At 36.5% G+C, this 23,122-nt stretch overlaps 1 protein-coding gene across 1 annotated transcript; it reads right to left on the minus strand.

Annotated features, from left to right (window-relative positions):
* Nucleotides 1-5,594: 5,594 nt before the first annotated feature.
* Nucleotides 5,595-23,115, minus strand: LOC134528343 (programmed cell death protein 6-like). Its single transcript, XM_063361895.1, has 4 exons — nucleotides 22,907-23,115; nucleotides 21,631-21,737; nucleotides 13,287-13,555; nucleotides 5,595-9,802 (listed from the first exon to the last, which is right to left on the minus strand). The coding sequence occupies exons 1-4, from the start codon at nucleotides 22,942-22,944 to the stop codon at nucleotides 9,701-9,703; spliced, it is 516 nt and encodes a 171-aa protein (XP_063217965.1). The 5' UTR covers nucleotides 22,945-23,115; the 3' UTR covers nucleotides 5,595-9,700.
* Nucleotides 23,116-23,122: the final 7 nt, after the last annotated feature.

Here is a 23,122-nt window from a genome sequence, read left to right on the forward strand (position 1 = left end):
GACGCCACGTCCTGCTGACGCAGCTGCGTCAGCATGGGACCTCCATCCACCCCCTGCTGTACACCACTGGTCCCCGTCTGGGACGGCTCTAGGGCTGCCCTGCGGACCGCGGGTGCTGTCAGGACCCGCCGCCGTCAGCTGCTCGTCCCCACGAGCGCAGGCGACCCCGGCACGGCACGTGCTGCTGCCCTCTCGGTAGCAGGCACCCTCCGCGATGGCGTGGAGAGGACGTTGCCGTCTGCCCCGGCGTGGATCGGCACACCACAACGCCGTGGTCACACCTGCAGAACGACTGAGGGTTGTTAATGGTACACCTAACACTGAATCGCCGTCCACTGCACTCAATTGTAAGTAAACTCACCAGTGTCCTGAGCCTGCCTGATGCTAGACACCCTCCCAACACCTTACCACCAGCACGACGACGAGACGACGGAGTTTTCGCGCCATTTCTGGAGCGCGGAGCAGCGAGGTGTTGCTTCGAGGACGGCCGGCGGGAGACAACGAGTCACTCCGAGCGCCAGCACTTGATTAGTCGCCGCTCGCGCGCCAGTTACCCCCACCCCTCCGCCAATTCTCAACCGTCGCGCGGGAACCTGAAGCGCATGCTACGTAAGACAGAGACAGATGGGCTATCACTAAACCGGCGGCCACGTGGTTCGTGTCCCCTGCGTTTTATTGTTACCCCATGGGACAGCTTCTGTACTACCACAAAGTGTCCGTACAGACATTTAATTCTTATTTAAATGTATTTTCAGTATTATTTATATACTTTCCTATTGTTTGAATTAACCTTCTCTCGTGTCAATGCATTTTTACGAGCACACTATTGTTGTATTACCTTAACTTGAAAAACACTATAGGTCTAACCTGAAAACAAGAACTTATAATAAGTATTTTGAACCTTATTATTATGAACTTATTTTTCCTATGTATTGTTGGAAGTCCTACTGATTTTTCATGTATGTTTCATCCTGTTCACATTTTTTTATTTGAAATCTTATTGTTTTCGAGCTATTACTTACCTGTGATTTAACACTATTGTTGTGACCGAAGGCCATGAGATGCTGCTCTGGATCTCCCAGACAGGGTCTTCACGGGATTCGGCAGCACCGGAACAGGAAGTAGATTAGAAATTAAGAAATAAGTTTTTTTTTTGGCGTTACCACGTATAGGCTGAGGCCTAACGCCTTGGTGATTTAAAATCTATAAAATATGGTTTTCTTGCATTGTTGCTTATATGGTGTAATGTAAAATTGTGCATCTCGACCCAGACATCGACAGTGAGTAAAGTTGTTCTGGAACTAAGGAAATTATTTTAGATGAAAATTGACTTAAGTTTCACTAGTAAAGGTACGCCATAAGCAAATAGCGTCACCATTGTATTAAGCAAGGGGCTTATACTAAAAGTGATTTTACGCCCGCATTAATTCTTGAACTGTACCGTCATGTAAACGTTGTAACATTTAAACATTATTTGGAACGAAGATCAAATATTTTTGGCTATTTTTGAAGAGAAGTACGTTTTTCCGAACACTCAGAGGTCCTTCAGATCAATTTAAAATTGCTTCTACTGAGTAATGCCGTGTGCCTTAAGTAACTATTATTTTCTGTTTTCGTTATAACTATCTCTTTGAATTTAAACTGTATTAAAGTATCTACAAACATTTGTAATTTATCTGTGCCTCCGTATCTCCCAATGAGTTTAGCTACAATTAGACTCCAGAAGGGATAGATCACATGTAAATTTTAAATATTCAAAATAATTATATTTTTTTTTGCTCAGAAATAAAGCCTGTAAAATATAATAAATTTTCAACTAATCCTCAACTACGTCATACACCAAATAGAATTGTAAACTTATTGTAAGATTTTCATGTTTAATAATCTTAATACTGTTTAAATAGGATTTTAAGGTTTTCAGTAATAATTGTTTGGTTCTGTGTGTCAGTGTTTTGTTGTTAGTGAAAGTGTTTGCTGTGTTTTGCCTCCTGTTTATAGTCATTTTATGTATCTACCATTTCCACCTTCAAAACTATATTTTCATCCAGACTGCTCTTAATTTTAACTAATAAACTTTCCACCATTAAATATTTTTGTTTCTCTCATCATAATTCTCTTGTTGTTATTTCCTTTTCTAACTGCATTCCTACCAGTATACTATAGTCTAGGGTTCCATAGCATACTGACCATATCATTTACAGTTTATCAGCAACAGGAGTCATTTGTTGTTGGCTCATTTATTTTAATGTATTTAGTGTTCAAGGGTTTTAGTACAAATTAGTTTTAAATATGTCAACGAGTCATCAACACCACAGATTAAACATTTTCTTCACCTCTGTGGTATTACCCACCATACTCAAGTATTAATTCTGTAAGCTGAAGTATAAGGTTAAGTTCCGAGCTCAGAAAATAAAGAAAATAAATAAAAAAATATACATAGAAGGAGGAGTGGGGACTGCCCAATTTATTACAAAGTTTTTAATGTGTTAGTTTTATAACAATAAAAAAGTAAATTAAAATTTTGCTTTTTTTTAAATACCTGAATTAGAACACGTTAGACACTGTTACAGGAAAAGCCTAATTCCATCAGTGAACTAGTTCAAATAAACATCTTAGTTGTGATATGATTTAACTAATTTGAAAGATTATAATATATCAATATATGAACATTAAAAATAATGAGACTTTTTTTTTGCAATAAACCTTTTTATAAAATAAAACATTAATAAAATAACTATGAAGTTTTGTAAAACTGACACACTAACACCATAACAATATTGGACAATGCAAAATCCCATTGTCAAGTTGCAGTGTTTTACCCAACATACTTTTCTATGCTCAAAAACACTAAGGGCAATATTTCAAAACATTTGGGTGAGGTAGTGAATAAGCACTACCTTGTTGGGATACAACTGTAACCTAACTTGCAGACCATATTCCAGAACGTACCCACACCCAATCCCTGTTAGGTAATGAAAAAGCAACTACGTATTTTAATAATCCGTGCCCTGCCCGAGGATAAAAAATGATTTCATTGTATTCTCGTGGTCGTTTGGCAACCATCGATACATTTGCTACGCCAAATATCCTAAGATAGCAGCACTATCGCGCAAATTAAATTTTCTCAAGTACCTACTTTTAAAGTAAAAATTATTTGTTTTCATGACCACTAAAGTGTACAAAATGTATTCCAGAATAGTTTTGCTATCATTAAGTTTCATTTTGCACACCAATAAGCTTGGTACATCTCCCGATCACAAAAATGACTAAGAGTTAATACTGACATACGGTTAGGCCATCTCGACGAAAGCAACGAAAAAATGAGTTCTCATGCAACAGAACGGCAATGGGTGGGACACCAAAATTCATTGCCTAAAAATAAGGGATTGGCTGTGTCCTATTGTGCACTAAGAATAAGGTTAGGTGTAGCATATTCAACACCTAAACCCTTATTTTTATGTCTTAGAATATTGGCCTAATAATCATACCTTAAACTGTGTTTTGGGTACAAAGTTTAATGTACAGCTGCAAAGAATTCAAAAATTACCCTGCTCTGCTTTATATTATAATGAAGCAATTTTATGAGCTTGAAGTGTGACAATGATTTGGTTTTTTTTTTTTAAATAAGATTTATAGTTTACTAGCTGAAGTACCTGGCATTGCCCGGGCTAAACACAACATAAGGAACATCACTAACGAGTTTCAAGTGTGTAGGAAACACACTCGAAAAATGGGAACTTTTGAGTTTATTAAAGTTCCATTGATTGCATAATCTAAGTGCATCAATGCTACTCATCAAAACAGAGACACCAGTCTTCGGCTTCATTTTGTGTAACCCCTAGGCGGGACGTGATGACACACCAAACTATAGTGTGTTACAAATACAAGGCAACACCATCTATTGATTAAGTTCTAAACTATTATTAGCATCGTTAGTTTGCTAGCAGCAGCTAGTTTCACTAAGCAGTTGGGTTTCACTAAGTAGAAGGATACAAAGTTGACAGACCTTACTATATGACCACGTGGTGGAAATACAGAAATGACACAAACTCATTGTTTGTGTATCTATCACCTACCTCTTATGATTTTCTAAACTGAAATGACATCTTTTTCAATCTCTTTGCGATGGAATTTCATAATTACATGTAGTCTTTGTCATAGTCTATGTCACCCTCCGGCCCATAAACTATCTACAAGGAAAAAAATGTCAATTCGTTGCTCCGTTGCTGCATGAAAGAAGGACAAACAGACAAACACACTTTCACATTTATAATATTGTTAGGAATTTTGGAAGTGTTTGATACAGCCCCAAGACTTTAGATAAAGTAGGCTTGGTTACTTGGCTGTCGCTGGTATGGATGGTTCCAGCCGGCAATGGGTCAGTCAGTCAGTCCCCGTTTCAGCTGCACAGGAGCGAAAGAGTTTAGTGTCAGAGATAGAGCGTCAGACAGAGAGAAGTCATACTCAACCGCTGGGTTGCGTCATGGCAGAAACAGATGCGAGCGAAGGAGTTAGTCAATGCTTTAGTAGATATTGTTATTTAATTTAAAATGTTTCGGCCTGATGGTCCAATTCTTAATTTAGTATACCGTATTTACTCGCATATAGGTCGCAGCAATTTTACCAGATTTGATGGGGAAAAAATGAATTGCGACCTATATGTGAAGAAAAATTTTTTAAAATTTTTGAGGATTTTTTTTTGCAATTGTATTTTGCTTTAAAATGTAAAAAAGAAGTTTATATAGGTATAGGCAAATTTATTTACAATGTACACATAGTTAATTAACCAAGCGAATTTTCATAACAAGAAATCAAACACACAAAAAAAATTAAAGGCAACAAAAGATTTAAATGGCATCTTCGAAGAAGGGGAAAAAAACTGTTGAAAATGTCCACGCAGTAAACACAAAAAAAATTGTAAACGAAGGGCGATGTTGCACCTGGATGGCAAACAAGTAGAAAAAGGGAAGGGGAGAAGCAATGGTTTCCCCAGCCACTATCTTATCTGTGTCGGGAACTTCCTCACGCATCAGACCAATTGCACGTTTAAAACGAAAACCGCTGTAGATATAAAAAATCATAACAGGCCTTTTTTATTTGTAATTAAATTTACTACAAATTTTATTCTGTGCATTTTTTTCAATACAAAGCACTGTTTTCGAGTTATAGGTAGTCTACAATTAAGACATTTTAAGAAGTCAGGAATCTAACTTGACTTCAATTTTCTATATTCGGTTATTACGAGTACTTGTTACAACAATTTATCACGCCATTATCGTAGTAGCGGAGTTTTACAGCACCCGTTAACTCTTTCGTGCACGGCACGCCGGCTGTTCGCGTCATTAAATTACCGGTGCGACCTATATGGGGGGAATCTTAAATACCAAATTCAAGACCTCAAATTATGGGTGCGACCTATACGCGAGTAAATACGGTATTTAAAAGATGTAATTTGGCCAACTCTAGAATTCAGATTTAATAAGCATTTGTAATGGCTAAACTGCTGCATTGTTTTGTAATTTATAGTGATACTATGAGTGTATGTGACAAAATAAAAATTAGTCAAGGTATAAAATACAAATTATAAAAAAACATTTTATAGGTATATAGAACATTACTCTATATTTATTATGTTCAAATTTTACACTTAAATTTTAAATATTATCACTGAAAAGAAGTTGTATACACAGTCAAAACATTTTTTAATTCTTTGTATAAGAAAAATAGGCAATAGCCATATCATGATAACATACAAAACCTACCAGAGACTATCTCTACATCCTCTTTGTTGCACCAAGTTTAATTTTCAACAGCATTAACAATCAGTCAGTTAGTTACATCTAGCAACATAACTCTAAACAGATCTATATTAAGAGAGAATTATTGTTAAATTGTATAAAGCCTGAGGAAAATTCGATTGAAAAACATTAAGCAATTATTACAATACTTTCTTTGGATCAACACAATACGTATCAATTTAAATGCATAGCTGAGCAGTTATTAAAAATTTTCAAATTATGTTAGACTTAATACATACAACTTTTATTAATAAGATTTACATTTAAAAAGTCAGTTACACACACTAGGTCAAGTTAATTATCAGAACACTCAGAAACAAAACATACCTTAAAGGAAATTGATTAAACAAAATTGTCTCCATTGTTAGTCTCACAGTAACATTTGCGAGATGCTGCCACATTCTGCACACAGGTACAGTGTGTCTTTGTTATGGCTTCGAGATACATGAATTTACAAAAGGCCTTAAGCCCCAAGTAAATCAGTTGTTTTCTACATATTTGTAATACTGCAAAAATGGAAGCGATGTTCACTCTGTCCAGTGCATTGCAAATGCAAATTACATCATAGAATGTTTTCTTAAATTCATCTGTGACATACAATGTAACAGAAGTGAGTACATACCTACATTCTACAACCAACTGGCTCGGTACAATGTTGTCAAGTATCGGAAACATGGCAAAAAAAAAATCATAAAATACTCAGCTATACATGCAACGCTGAACCTGCAATTCAACTACATAGTACATACCCTTTATGCAAAGCTTAGTACAATACCAATTAATTTAAATAATAAATACTGACCAGTACTGTGCGCAATACTCATTGTAGTTCACAGAATGAAAGCCAAACTACTCCACTATGATTGAATATGGGCGGAAGTTTCTCCTCACACAGAGATAGTGCAGCATCAATTTAGCCACACGGCACGCTGTGTGCTCGCAACTTTCCGTCACTAATTCTCCCCATAAATTATTTTCCGTACTCCTCTACTCATCCTCTGCAGTGGTTTTGTATTCTTCGTTGCTGCTAGTATGACCCGGTTATATTGCTCTGTTGTAGCCTTGTATGCAGTGAAATTTCATGGCAACAAAATACTGCATCAAATAACAATTTTTCAACAAGTTTTGTTCGTGAATATTTGTTTTATTAATGAGTTATTTGAGAGGTGACCTCTCATGCACAGGGGAATTTTCAGGTCAACAACCGAAGAGATTACGAACACCAGCTTGACGTACATGCAGAGGTGTACTAAGCGTTCCAAATATAAATCACCTTTACCCTTCAGAATGTGAACATTTTTGCGGTGAAAGTTGCAGGATGTTACACTGTAGCTAGTCAACATTTGTTTAGTTTCATATTTAAACACTAAAGCATTATTCATTTTGAAACAACAGTACTGGCTACTAGCACAAAACGTTTGGCCAAAATTATAAAACTTGCTAAATGCGTCAAATTAACTGTGTTTCAGTACCTACATATTTATGAAAGTTTAAACATAGTTTGAAGTCATAGTTGAGTTTTCGCTTAATGTTCTTAAATGTGACTATTATGAGTTGTTGAATTCACAATATGCAGTTTAACAATGATCCAGTAAACTATTTAATAATATCTGCCATTGAAAGAGTTGAGTCTGATTTAAGAAGAATGTGTAATAAGAAACAAACTCCCACATTACACACACTTGTGAAAAAATAATAAAACATATTTAGATAACCCTTATATGTTCCAATAACTCTACATAATAAAAATATAGTAAAAAAATAAGTAAATTAAAATAGTGAGAAAATTAGAAAATGCAAAAGATTTAACAGTAACAAAATCCTCAATGTAGAAACATATTCCCACTGTAAAATTGGCCAATAAAAGCAACTAAATGAACTATATTAACATGCACTAGCCAAACACAAACTTAAAATATTTATTTTAAAAACCACACAAATACTTCACCCAAAAATAATGTACGCATGTGCAGGACACAAATTCATCAACGGATAAACATTTATGCATTTAAAAATCGAGACCCTGATTTAGTTTTGGTGCATGGTCTTAAAAATAAGCATATTTCATGTTTTGAAATTTAAAGTTGTACATACAATAAATATTCAATACATAAAATAAATTTTCCCATAACAAATAACTACGGAAATTTTACAACATATCAAACAGGAACTAAATACCTACACATGAAATAGCCTCCACCAAACATAGTGAGCAATACTTACATTACATCTCATTTATTAACAATTTAACTTTTAAAATACTAGGTATTAACAGCTTCTACAATTTCAGGATACAGAACATGTACAAATACCACATTATAGATCTGCCAAATCAAAAATCGCTATAAACAACAATTGTTATTATAAATTCTTGGTAGCCAATGCTACAACTTCTCTTTATCCTTCGACCCCAATAAGGCAAGACTGGCTGCCCGGTTTATAATACGCATGACCTTATAAAGCCAACCAAGTTTTTCCAATTTGATATCAACAATGTGTTCCTAAACTGCAATAAACCATCACTGCAGTTCAAGTCTAATTTTGTTTTTCCCAATGTTAAGCCTTGAAAGAAATGTTACACTTTAACATCAGTAAAAATAAAAAAATTACCTCAGTACGAGACTCAGCACATGCATACTTGGCATATACTGGAAAGGAAGGAAGGAAGGAAGGAAGGAAGGAAGAAAGACTGTAAATTCAAATTAAGTGCACAGATAAGATTCATGTAGAAAAAGATCTGTTGGACTGTGTAAATGTAAAACTTGTGTTACAAATTTCTTATCCCCTGTGATGTAAGTAAATTACGACTGTCACTCGACACATTCAGTTAAAAATCTGTAGGTGGGAGGGATAGTAAAAGTTTGGTTCTAACATGGAACAGTTCCACACAAAATGTAAGGTGACAAGATGTTCCACGACCATACTGAGTTACGAACCGCTGGGACATCAACTTGAGTCACGTCAAAGCCTAGTTCCTTTCGCACGCCCACCAAACTACAGGATGAATTAGAAGCCAGTGGGTGTAATCTATCTGTACCAGGCTCGGAAGTCCAGCAAAGAAAACTATTTGAAGAAACTTGGTACTGCAGCTCTCTACTAAGTAGTGTCACATCCACTGATTACACTACCATACAGCCACGCAAAATGCCAACAAGAGAAATTTAGACTAATCACTTGACTGGAGGTTGTGTATGTATCCATGACTGTTGCAAATAAAAAAGTAATGAGAGATCATTGCAATAAATGCAACTTTTAATGTTATCACACAATTTTTTTTTGTATTTACGACACAAATATGTGGTCCTGACATGCCGCACGATACATAGCACTATCTCGTGATATTATTGAAATAAATTTGATCATTTGATATGGGTTTCAAATTCTGGATGATTATGTTAACATTTTGAGTTTTAATTGCTGGAAATGGTGCATTTTCGATCGTGCACATTAATTGACTTAGGTTTAAACTGAAGATTTCCTTCAAAATAGTTAACTGTAATATTGGCACATGGACATGGACATGTTAAGTTCTGCTGTAAAAACAAGACACAGGGAAAAGTAACTTTTTTTGCCAGAACTTTTCGGGAAAAGTCCACAGAAATGGGAACTTTAGTTCAGTGTAAAAATTAATTGCCATGAAATAATTTACCTTCAGCTTGGTGTGTACTGAGCTTTATGGACAAAATAATAGGTATGTTAAGAAAAGCGATGATCAGTAAATTCCTTGTTGAATACGACGCACGCTAAAGAAAGGGTACGAGAAAATTGCCGTCAAGATACAATCCTGTATGCGAGGACGTACACAACCATGCATTTAATGCACAGTTTCATTAAAACTTGAGTTCTTTTGGCATGCGTAAGCAGATGGAATGTGGTAAGCAACTTTGTGCGACAATCTGCAGTCATATCTTCAAGCTAAAAACCATCGACAGGAACTGTTCGTAATGAATGGTAATGACTCCATCTTGGTCAGTGTCGTACTGTCTGAACGCAGATGTCAACGTCTGGAAAAACAGAAAAAAACAAATATGAAGTTTTAGCAACAGCATCAATAGGACTACAAAATCTAAATAAAGTGCATTATTAAGTGTAAAAAACAAGGCAGCTACGTGCTAACCAATTACCATTTTCTCCAGAAAGAAATTTCCTCAGCAAAAACAAATATTTTAATTTTACAACTGTGTGTGCCAAATTTGTTGGGCAGGATTTGAATATACATTTTTAATGTGCAGTAGTCTCAATTAACCATGGCAGCCTTAGATAACACAAATCTCTAATAACATGGACAAAATAAGAAAATAGTCCTGGTTTTCAGCTGACCCAGTGTTATCACTTTTAGGGTGATTTTCCCCCAGCTTTCCTTCATTGTAGATTCCTTCACGTCACTCCATTATTTGCCCAACCAGTAAATAGCATCTTCGAGATTCATTTTCTTTTGGCTTTCGACAAGTCAGATCAATAACTACATCCTCAAGCAAATTATTTAACAGTCTCAGCTGGTAATGGAGCTTTAGGTCGCTAGGATAATACAGAACTTCGGTTAATTGAGACACTACTGTAGTATATTTAATGACATTTTAATCTTATTCACGTGTTTCCATTTTTTTTTTGTTATTTAATTTGTTTGGCAGAGGGCAGAAACCCAGCAATAAATTGTGTACATTTTTTTGAGTATAAATTTACTACAACTTTTTTATGTATAAAATATGTTTCTAAACATCAAACATCATAAACAATAACAGAAGAGCTATTAATAGGGACGAGATTATATGGTGAACTGCAATAAAACAGAAATAACACCAAAAAAAAAGTGTCAATACACAATATAACACCAAATTTCAAGTCAATACACCACAAAGCACCAAAATATAATTAAAATCATGAAACTATTCAGTATTTTCAATCAAAACTTAACTCTATTGACAAATATGTTATCTTTTAAATATTAAATTCAATTAAAGAAATTTATTTAGCATGAAGTTTGTACCACAATTTATGTAAAAAAAGATTGGAATAAGTTTACTTTTTTTAATATTGCAAATGTTATTAGTTACTAATTTCTACATTATGACATTAGTACATACATTGATTTATTCTGATATTTAGACATCCTGTTACATGGTGGCATTCTACATGTCTACTGGTATCTACTCTACTACTGTAATTATTTACCCTTGGAACAAAAGCACTTTGTATTACATAATAACCATTCTATTATATTAAACCAATATACTTAGCATTATAAATCCTATGTAATGGGTAGGGACTGTGAAAACACTGTATTAATGAGAGTTTTGTATTAACATAGTTTTTTACTAATGAGGTTTTACTGTAGTAATATTGTAATTTGTTTAGCATTTGTTAAGCAAGTGATTTTGTGGTGAGATTTTATTAATTAACAGGTAATGAAAATCAGCATGTAGTTACCTGCCTGAGGCAAGGTCTACATGAATGAATTGAAGCACACACACACAGGAACCGGCTGCCCTACCTGAAGATAATAAAGTATTCTATTTTGTGTTTTTAAATTATTTTAAAAATATTTTTAACCCAGGATTTTAAAGGTAAAGTTCCTTTTTTATTTCTGCATGTAAATAATTAAATTTCTTTGGCAAATTAAGAGCTGTTTCGAACTCTTCTCGTTGAGAGGGGAAAGGAAAAAATGTTGTGAAAGAATGTTCTTGTTACTATTCTTAAACCCAAAACTTTACTGTTTGTCTAGTAAGTGTTCATAATTGGTATCATGATTAATTTATAACATAACTCAGATGTGCATCTAGTCACCTTATCTAGTTGGTTTTTTTCTTTTGGCAAAGACTGACTAACAGGTGTGGTCTGTTTTTCTTAATGCACTTTATTTTAATTTTTTTTATTTGGAACACCTTTGCTGAAAGTGAGAACCATCTATCTTGTGAGTTTATTTTAATTTTATTTACCACACGGGAGTCGAAGCAATTGATCCACCCTCCTGCAATACCCTACCCTTGTGTCCCACCAAGGTAGGTTCTACAGCTGTACCAATCCACAACATTTTGCAGATATGACGATACAACTGTTGCCGATTCACCGATTCCGAACCGACACAGGAGAAAACACATTTTCGTTAAAATATTTTTATAAAATTACTAAATTACCCAAAATTACTCATTCTAAGAAAAGCATTCAATGCAAATACACATGTATTTTAGTTTATAAACGGAACATATTTATCTTTTTTAAACTCATATTTTTAGCTTGTTTTCATTTGTTTGTTGACGACTCAGTTGCTTATTGAAACATTAATTAACTAATAGAGGCTGCAAAATTTATAATTATTTAATACATAATTATATAAAATAAGATTTAATAATAGTTAACTATGAAATATGTTGATTCACAAAATATGAAGTTTAAGAAAAATGAATTTAAAATGTGCAAAATTGCCAGACTTTGTACATGTTTACAATTCAAGAACGTGAATTCCAATACCATCTTAATGCGTGCGACTGCACAAATTCACGGTACAAATTATGTATTAGGAAATGCATTTCATGGGGTCACTTTGCACAAAAAACAGTAAAAGTAGGTTATGTTATGTAAAGTCCTAAATTATTATTATTTTTTTAATTCAATTTCAAAAACTTTACGTGAGTTTATTAAAAAATGTTTCAGTTACGATATTACCAACATTTAGGTATTTGCAGTTCAAGCAGTTGGTATTTTCCATTGTTTACGTGGTAGCTATGCTCTAAATAAAGCAAGTTTTTTGTTCCTATCTAACTTAACCGTATTTGTGATATATTTATTTACGATGTATTAGATTCAATAACGTTATTAAAACTTAGGATGTTTATTTTTGATATGTAAGGCTGACACACGTAGCTAAGAAATGATGATCAAAGTATGTAGTAGTATGAAAAGTGAAACGGGTACTGGTTCAATAATATCAGCCAAAAATTAACAAGTGTGTTGTGTATTCAACTAAATATCAGCAAAATCTGCTTCTGGCAATTCGTGTCAGCACAGCTCTAGTAGGTTCCAACATGACTGAGCAAGGGTACCATCATTACATTTTGTTTTATAATTTTTCCCTTGAAAAATAAATCTGCATGCCATTTATAAAGAAGTATAAATACAAAGTAATAAAAAATCAAGTTCAGTCTACCTTCAGCATTCCTCCATGTAGCTTTGTAAATTATGCAATCACAGCCCTGGATATTTTTTCTGAACTTAACTAAATGTTTCTGGTCACAATATAACAATAATAAAAAAAGGATTTTCTACTCTTCTAAGAATAATCAAAATGCACTTGTGAAAATATAATTTTCCACCAAAGATTAAATCCAAGCCATATATCACTCCAATTCATAATATGAGATTTCCATAGCTACGACTTGAGTTTAGCACAACCTCCTGACGTAAAAACATGTTCAAGAAAAGGGACCAAAGATTGTAAGCTAGTGACGATCTACCCGCCTGCCATAAAATAAACGTACAACAGCAACTCACATGCAGAACAATGCAGCACTGAATGAAGTCGTCGAACAAAATGGTTCCTTTCCCCAGCCGGTCGAACTTCCTGACCATCATGTTGACGAGGTGATCGGACAGCCGGTAGCCAAAGGAAGTGAGGGCCATCTTCAGCTCGGACTGGTCGATGTTCCCAGAGTTGTCGCGGTCGAATGACCGGAAACAGTTCTGCCAGTCCGTGACGTACTTCCACAAGGCCCCGAAATCTTCGAAACTAACAGTGCCTCTGCTTTCTTTATCAAACATTCCTACAAATAAACAGACAGGGAATATCAGCCAATGTAGATACTAAAATGATTACATTGGTACATTTATCGAAATCTTGGTGTTTCAGCATCACCACTGCATTAAAGGGTGCGTTCAAGAATGTCATAGTCCTACTGGAAATTAGTTAATAAACAAAACATGTATTACTTATGGAAACAATAAATTAAATAAACCATCACCCTTGGGGTTGAAAAAAGAAGTAAATTATTATTTAGGGAATGGAACATGACACTGAAGCTACTTCCCTCTACACACCCCCCCCCCCCCCCCCCACCATCCAGGGTTGGCGCACTATTCAAAAATGGCCCGATCACATGTCACTCGTAGCACTTGCTAGTGATAACAAAACAGTACTAGGTGTAGGGGGAAGGGAAGAGGGAAGTTGCATTTGGCATTGTGGGGCACAGCCCCTGGACGTTGTCATTCTGTTGTATTTAATGACTGCAATAAAGGATGAATAAATATCATTCTGCAACATGTCAAAATTAAAAGTGACATGGGTAACTTAAATAGAGCATTGACACAAATCTGAATATTGCAGAATCATGGAATCATTCAACTTCACACAGTTATTAGTGTTGAAAAAAGCACAAACAAGAATAAACAAAGTTTGTCTTATAACAGTTACAACTGACATCATACTAGAGGACATAGGTTAATATGTTAATGTGATCTTTACTCATTTATGTTCTTAAATTACTCCACAAGATTTTCAAAGTGATCTGTTACGTGATATTCATGCACTAATCATGTGATTCTTTGTCATAAAACCACCCAATCCAGGCAATATTATCTTCATCTGAAATTTTCTGGAGCAGTCGAGACTAAGAAATTACTCAATCTATACCTACCCACAAGACAACCAAAAAATAGTTATTATCTAGAAGAGGGATACAGCAAAAAAAAAAACCTTAAATTGCAATTTCTTTACTCTCAAACATATTTTGTAGGATTGCATTGTGATATTTAAAGTAATGTACTAGTGATTATCAGTTTTAATGGTTGGAATGTTAGCTATATCAAAAATACTATAAAAATGTAGAATGGCCAACATATGCAAATTGTTATGTATGTTGTGTATGTCTTTGATATCATGTCTATGGAAGACACAGTGTTGGTTGATTTCCGGCACTCAATAAAGATGGCTGGATCTACAGATGTGTGTGGTTAATTTACCAAGCCCTCAACATCAGACACAACATGGCGCTGCGGACTGACGAATTATGGTACAGTATGATCTATCACGGGGCAGTAAAAGAACAGTGATTGTGTGCAGACGGTATTAACCGTAGTGATAATTTAAACGCAGATCGAAGTGTTGCATGGATTTGGTCCATTCACGAGCGGTACATAATGCAATCCCTGAAACCGCCAAAACCACTAAGTTTGGAAGGAGACTTAGGTAATAACTGGAAACGATGGAAGCAGTTATTTTGTGTGTATCTAAAAGCGTCGGGTGCGACGAATAAAGACGATGACGTGAAGATTGCCATTTTGTTGCTCGTTATGGGTGAAGAGGCTCAAGACTTGTACACCACGCTGGATGTGCCTACTAGTGATGCTACTAAGTTTGATCGTGTACTACAGCACCTTGAAGATTATTTTCTACCGAAGACTAATCAAAGTGTTGAACGTCATAAATTCAACACCAGAATACAAGAAGAGTATGAAAGTGTGGATTCGTTCGTTACTGCATTGAGGCGTCTCAGCTCTAATTGTGGGTTTCATACATTGCGTGATGACCTGATTAAGGATAGAATAGTCTGTGGCATCAAGGATCCTCGGCTTAAAGATAGGTTGTTGCGAGAGACAGATCTCACGCTAACCAAAGCTATTCAAGTATGCAAGGCGGCAGAAAAAACACATCAGCTACTCAAGTTCATCGAAGGGGAACACGTCGTACATGAAATGCACTGCACTTCGAACAGACCTGGTGGTGCGGTAACAAGAGGCAGTGCTTCACGGCAAGAAACAAGTGATAGGCTTGGGTGGCGTCAAGAAAGAAGTGATTACCGCAAACCGAAGCAGACCTACACTACGGAACGAGGACCGGCACTTCAAGTGCCACAGCAGCAGACTCCAGGCAGAAAACAGTTCGAGGGTAAAATGGATTATAGGTATCAAAATAGTCACCAAACGCAAGGTATGGTTCAACATTCTAATATTCAGACTAAGTTTCAACGCCGAGTTCCAGAACATACATGTGGTAAATGTGGATTAACCCATGATAAATTTAAGTGTCCTGCCTACAAAGTAGAGTGTCACAAATTAAACCATTATGCTCGAATGTGTAAGTCTAGACAGAATGTACAACTAGTCTCAAAAGTAGGAGAGTCACATAATGAAACTAGTGTTTCTGGGTCACAAGACCTAGTGTTGGGTTGTATTACAGGAGAGGAAACTAGCATCATGGACCATCCCATAGTAAACAAACCCCAAGTGGTTAACCCAATCAATTGTGATGTCCTTAATGGCAAATGCTCCTGCAATAATGTAAACTGTGAATGCAAATGTGTTGCAAATGTTCTTAATGAAACAGCTGAAACTGAAGTCAGTACACTATGTAAAAAAAATAATGAAACTAGTGATAGAGGGTTCTGGGATACGGAATGGTTTTGTAAACTTAAAGTGAAAGAGCCGGATGGCTATATTAAATTTAAAATTGACACAGGAGCACAGGTGAATGTAATTCCTGAGTGTATATATAGGAAGTTACACTTACGGAAAATTGCGTTGCATGCAACAAACACTAAACTGAAAACATATTCGGGGACAGACATAACAGTTTTGGGTAAATGTTATTTGTATTGTAAAACAGAAAACAGTGCTCCAAAAGTCTTGGAATTTTATGTTACTAATGTAAATAATTCTCCACCTATTATTGGGTTAGTAGCAATGCAACAGTTAGGAATACTGAATAGGGTCGATGAGGTTAGGTTAGACAAAACTCCAACAACTACACAGACTGAAGTTCAGAAGTTTGCCTATGTATTTGAGGGACTTGGAAATATTAAGGTGAAGCCTTGTGAACTAAAGATAAAGCCTGAGTGTCAGCCACAAGCATGTAGGTTTAGAGGAATTCCCTTCTCATTGCATGCAAAGCTAAAAGAGGAACTAGATAGGATGCTTGAAATGGGAGTGTTAGAGATAGTGAACGAACCCACGGAATGGCTCAACCCCATAGTGCTGGTTAGAAAGCCCAATGGAGACATACGGTTGTGCCTAGATCCTCAACCACTGAACAGGGCTATTCAAAGGGAATATCAGAGATTACCCACTTTTGAGGAAGTGTAAGTAGAATTGCTGAATGCTAAATATTTTAGCACACTAGATGCTAATAGGAGTTTCTGGCAAATACAACTGTCAGAGGAGAGTTCAAAGTTGACTACTTTTGACACACCTGCATATGGTAGGATGAGATTTATTCGATTGCCATATGGTCTCTCATGTGCGCCAGAAATTTTTCACAAAATATTTAGTGATCTGTTCAGTGACATCCCTGGAGTAGAAATTTACATTGATGATATCATTGTGCATGGTACGACTTTGCAAGAACACGATGAGACCCTACAACGAGTCTTCACTAGGGCAAGGGAGAATAATGTAACATTTAATAGAGGCAAATGTCAGTTTGGGGTAAGTGAAGTCAAGTACATTGGTCATGTCGTAGGTAGGGATGGGATTAAAGTTGATAAGGAGAAAGTGGCGGCTGTGCAGGAATTCCCAGAGCCAACTAATAAGAAAGAGTTGAATAGGTTTTTAAGAATGTTAACCTATATAGGGAAATTTGTTCCTAGGCTAGCTCAGCACAGTGCTGACCTGAGAGAATTATGCAAACTAGAGACCCAGTGGAATTGGACACAAAAGCATCAGCTAGCCTTTCAAGACCTAAAGTTGATGCTAACACAGACTCCCATTTTGCAATATTACAACCCCAAGGAACCACTTACGCTGTCGGTCGATGCATCCAGTAAGGGGTAAGGAGCAGTATTACTACAACCAAAGGGACCAGTAGCCTATGCATCAAAAACACTTAGTACAACACAACAAAATTATGCTCAAATCGAGAAGGAGTTGCTAGCAGTATTGTATGGTTGCGAGAGATTTCACCAGTACATCTATGGCAATCCCGTAGTTGTAGAAACTGATCATAAACCACTCCAGGCGATATTCAATAAACCCTTAGACAAATGCCCCCTGCGTCTTCAGCGAATGCGAATCAAGCTACAAAATTATGAGATTACACTTAAGTATGTACCTGGCAAAGAGCTAATTGTTGCCGATGCTCTGTCCCGAGCTAGTTTGCAGGATAGAAAATGTAATATCATGGAACAGGAAATAGCTGCTCAGGAGGGTTTGGTAATACATCACATACAGGCAACACAGGACACTATGAACAAAATAAAATTGCATACCCAGCAGGATGAAACGCTCAGTCAGGTAAAAGAGTTAGTTTTAATGGGGTGGCCACCTTCTAAAGAAAAATTACCTCAGTCAGTCAAGCCATTTTGGGCATATAGGGACGAGCTTGTAGTACAAGATAGCTTAGTTTTCAAAAACAAACAAGTAGTCATCCCTACACTAATGAGGAAAGATATTCTGCAGCATATTCATTATAACCACATGGGAATTCAAAAGTGTAAGCTTCGCGCTAGAGAATGTGTGTTCTGGCCTTTTCTAATGAAGGAATTAACTGATTTAGTGAGTAACTGTACTGCCTGTAGAGCAACACAAAATATGAACAGTAAAGAAAGTCATATGAATAAAGAAATTCCACAGAGGCCATGGCAGATCCTAGGAGCCGATATATTGCATTATGGTGGCGCTGACTATCTCCTGGTAGTAGATTCATATTCTAAATACCCAGAGCTAGTACAATTGAAAGACCTCAGTAGTGCCCACACCGTTACACAGTTAAAGTCCATTTTTGCCAGACATGGCATTCCAGAGGTATTGTATACTGACAATGGTCCACAATTCCGGTCAGCTGAGTTCACACAGTTTGTCACGGCGTGGAACTTACAACATAAAACTTCCAGCCCCATATATGCGCAGTCTAATGGGTTGATTGAACGTCACATCCAAACGATAAAGAAAATGTTGAAAAGAACAGTAGGAGAGGAAGGTAAGGACTTAATGTTAACACTACTGGAATATTGAAATACCCCGATTGGTACACACCTACCAACACCAGCACAGCTGCTTTTCAGTAGACGTTTGAGAGGTTTGTTGCCCTACCAGCAACAAATGTTTCACCCAGAGATACAACAAAGCATAGTTCCTGAATTAATGGATAGGCAGGTGAAACAAAAAACAAGTTACAACAAAAATACTAGAGAACTGAGGCAACTCCAGGTAGGGGATACAGTGCAGGCAAGGAAAGGGGATGGTTGGCAGAGGGGCCAAATATCCAAAATATTGGATAGACCACGTTCATACAGAGTAAGGGTGGATTATGGCTATGATATAAAACGGAATAGGAAACACCTCATTCTGGATAGTAACAAGACTCCGTTGGTGAGGTGGGGATATGAAGAAAGTAATATGAATCAAGTAGAAGGGGAACAAGATAGAGGGATAGGGGCAGAGAGAAGAGAAAGAAACCAAAGTGAATTTCGGGGATTTTGTGACAGAGATCAAAGTATGCCTGTAACAAAAGGGTTTACGGTGACCCCCATGGACACCGAAACAGAGGTCCAACATAATGTAAGAAGTGAAAACCAATTGTCGACTAGTGAAGCTCCAATAGTTCATACGAGGTCAGGCAGAGTTGTTAAAAGGCCTGGCTATCTAAATAATTATGTGTAAAAATAAATGTATGTAAAGGATAATATAAGGATGTGTATTTATTTATTTTTATTTTTTTAAGTTCTGTTATCAAAAAAAAGGGGAGATGTTATGTATGTTGTGTATCAGTCATCAGTTATGAATCAATTGAAATGTAGTGCCCTGCTTGTGTAATTGTAGTGGCTATAATTAGAGGTGGGTCGCAAAGTATTAACCTGATACTTTGGAACTGATTCACGCCTGTATCAGGACTGCAAACGAGTACACTTGAAAAGTATCAAGTACTTTAGTATCAGGTCAGAATTCGCCTGGAACAACACCACGGCCAATGTGCGCAGAACAGGATCGCAGATGATGATAAGTTGGGCGGAGCTTGTGAAAGGGGTGGGAGCAGGAACGACGAATAAGGGATAAAGAAGGTAAAGAATGTAGGGGAGGAAGCGCAGGGGAAGGCGTTGAAGGAGAGGCGCAGAGCGAAATTGTTACAAGTCGTTTTGTCAGTGATGCCAACTTGGGGGTTTTCCCCCCAAATTTAGGGGTAATCAAGATGTACAGGTTTTTTTTTAGGGGGTACATTTATTTAGGGGGATTTTTTAGGGGGCACATTATTCCAGAATTTTTTTTGAGAGAGTGAAATCAAAGTGTAAATCTTGAAAAAAATAAATAAAAAAAGAAAAGCATGTAAAATGACACAAAAGATAATAATTTTTAAACTGAGATAACGCTCAAGTGAACAAAAAAACCATGAACTCAATACAAACAAAAACGTACGACTCTATACAATTTATATTAAGCTTCGAACCCAACCAACAAACTAAACCAAACTTAAACTCCAAGCGCGGCTATAACTAAAATATCAGAAATAATAGCTGAACGGTCAGCGTGCTTGTAAAATGCACCCACGTAAATACAACAGCTATTTTATACTACTTGAATGTATTTTATATTTATATTAGAAATAACCTCTCAAACAGAATGTACGACAAAAACTTTAGGGGTTTTTAATAGAAATCTAGGGGGATTTGATGTTGGTCCTAGGGGAAACACTCTGTAGGAGTTGGCAACACTGCATTTTGTTTATTGTCCTACTTCAAAGTACGCTCAGTGCGCAGTGCGTGCACCGTCTCGTTCAATAATAAAACTAATGAAATTTTAATATTAAAAAGTACATTAATACAAGATATAATATTTATATTTGTGCACCTAACAGCTATGAAAATGCAAATAAATTCTCAGTTGACACTAATAACAAATGTAATCAACATATGGACTTTCTTTTTTCGAAAACAATTAGTAACTAGTGTTTTTATACATTAAAAATTCACGATTTTATCAAAAATAAAAACCAGATAGGTACATTAGTGAGCATACTATATCAATGTTTACGTTTCAAATGTTTCTTCAGATTAGTCGATGATGATTTATAACTCAGTTTTTGTTTACACAAATTACAATTAGCAAACTCATTATTTTCCGTGAAAAAATTCCACACAAATAAAGTCTTTTTCGTGCACTTATCCATTCCTTATTTCACTATAAAGATACTAACTACAAAGCATGACAGCCCGCAACATGGTGATACACGGCCAGGACGAACTGCAGTGAATGTTGAACTGATTGATACTGGCTGTATCAGGCGGGCATGAGAGTATCAGAGATAGAGAATTACCAGGCGTGATAAATAATGTATCAGATTCTCCTTCCGGTCGCACGGTCTGCGTACGCGGAGCTTTGTTTCCTCCTGGGACCGTCTGATACAGAAGTATCAGATACTTGTAACATGGTACAATGCTGTATCAGTAAAAGGTTGGAACAGATACCGAAAATTGCTGTAACAACCCACCTCTAGCTATAATGTCTTCGTCTGTAAGAAATGATGATGAATGTGTTTTCAATTGTTAATCACAAAAAAAAGGGAGATGTTATGTATGTTGTGTATGTCTTTGATATCATGTCTATGGAAGACACAGTGTTGGTTGATTTCCGGCACTCAATAAAGATGGCTGGATCTACAGGTGTGTGTGGTTAATTTACCAAGCCCTCAACATCAGACACAACACAAATTAAATCTAAAAATTGCCAATACAACAAAACATAAATAAACTAAACACCTTTGCATCTTACCGCTGCTCACAACATGCAACAGGAGATAATTCTATATTGGGTAGCAAAATATTTAAATGATAGCTTTGCCAGTTTACAAACGTATTAGAAAAAATGTCATATTAAAAAATTGAAAATTGTTGGCGTAAGCGTAAAAGCACTGTACCTATCATCAATCTGACGGTCTCCGGGTTGAAAGGCGTCCACGTGCCATTGGACAAGGCCAGCTGAAGCTCATCAGCAGATATGTAGCCACTGCGATCTCTGTCGACACTGTAAAAATATATTATCCAATCAGTATACACAATGTCTTTATCAAAATCACCAGTGACCAATAGCTACATGGAAAGGGTATTCAATACAGAATTAAGTTTTCCCACCCGTGTAGTTTATTCTTTTTCAATGACTAACTCTTAACTTGATAATTCTCAAACAAATAGGTTTCTGCCCAAGTACCAAGATTCTCCAAACCAGAATAGGCTGCCCCAAACTTCTTTTTTATAATTCCGAGACACCCTAACACAACCAAATATGGGTAATGTGTGCATGGAGGAGAAGCGATGGTGAAGATATTGACCATAAAGTGATAATAAAGGTGCTGTATAGGAAATACTACAGTGGAGGAGGCTGGTAAAAAAAACTGTGAGGCTGTTTAAGAACTACAAGCACAGAGGGAGGATAAATCATGAGTGGAAGATAATGCGGGCGACAGGGGCGGACCCAGAATTGACTTCTGGTTGGGGCTCCGGTAGTCTGGACCTAGTAGGCTATAATACCGGTTTATTACTTCAGAAGTCGTGTATTATCCAGTGCATATATAACACTTATGGGGATGGGGGGGGGGGGGGGGGCACATGCCCCCATCTAAATCCGCCATTGGCAGGCGAGGAGGTAAACAGAAAGAGGGAAACAATTCCTGACAAGGAAGTGGAATGAGCTGGAGGGGAAGTGGAATGAGCTGGAGGGGAAGGCATTGGGGATGAGAAGGTCCTAAGGAGAAAAGGAGTGAAGTAGGGGGAGGACTCCTGCATTCGGGCAAAAGCCCAAATGCACGTATTCAATCAATCAATCAACCAATGCTCTAACCCCATTAACCCCTTAAAAGTTGGAATGCATACAGAAACAACAGTGTGGTAAAAAAAAATAGTCATTTGGGAGATAGTTGTAAAATTCTCTTAATTAAGATTCTGTGTACCCTAAGGTTACCTTTAAGGGCACCTTTAAGATACAAAACATATAATACCTACAAAAAATATTGGTACATGACGTCATATTATTTACATCCCACTTTCGTCATACACCTATATCAATAGTCCATAAATCGTAAAAGTTACGAGCCCCGAACTAACTCAGAGAAAAATATCTCAATTTCTCAAAAATTAATCATAATGATGCAATACCAAGGAAACAAAGGCAAAAATAGAGCGTTTAAAATTACTCACCGTTGAAATACATCCCACAGAAATTCACGCGAAGCCATCCCTAAAAGTTAGATTCACACACCTCAACCGATGTTAATAATTCTCATCAAATCTCAACACTGGATTATTCCCTCCCTTTTCCAACTAATAGCCCCGGCAGTACGGGGAGGTCACGCACGTCACTTCGCTCGCTAAATTTGACTTGACCTTCGTTTCAAATACAGCCATAAGTTGTAT

Source organism: Bacillus rossius, chromosome 1 (genome assembly GCF_032445375.1).
Source record: "Bacillus rossius redtenbacheri isolate Brsri chromosome 1, Brsri_v3, whole genome shotgun sequence".
NCBI lineage: Eukaryota > Metazoa > Arthropoda > Insecta > Phasmatodea > Bacillidae > Bacillus > Bacillus rossius.

What these genes read in the sequence shown, in the direction of transcription:
- LOC134528343 (XM_063361895.1), bottom strand. Translation starts at nt 22,944, where the DNA reads ATGGCTTCGCGTGAATTTCTGTGGGATGTATTTCAACG. An exon ending in CTGTGGGATGTATTTCAACG is followed by an intron (nt 21,738 to 22,906) that starts GTGAGTAATTTT and finishes ATATTTTTACAG; the next exon opens with TGTCGACAGAGATCGCAGTG. An exon ending in AGTGCTGCATTGTTCTGCAT is followed by an intron (nt 9,803 to 13,286) that starts GTGAGTTGCTGT and finishes CTGTTTTTCCAG; the next exon opens with ACGTTGACATCTGCGTTCAG.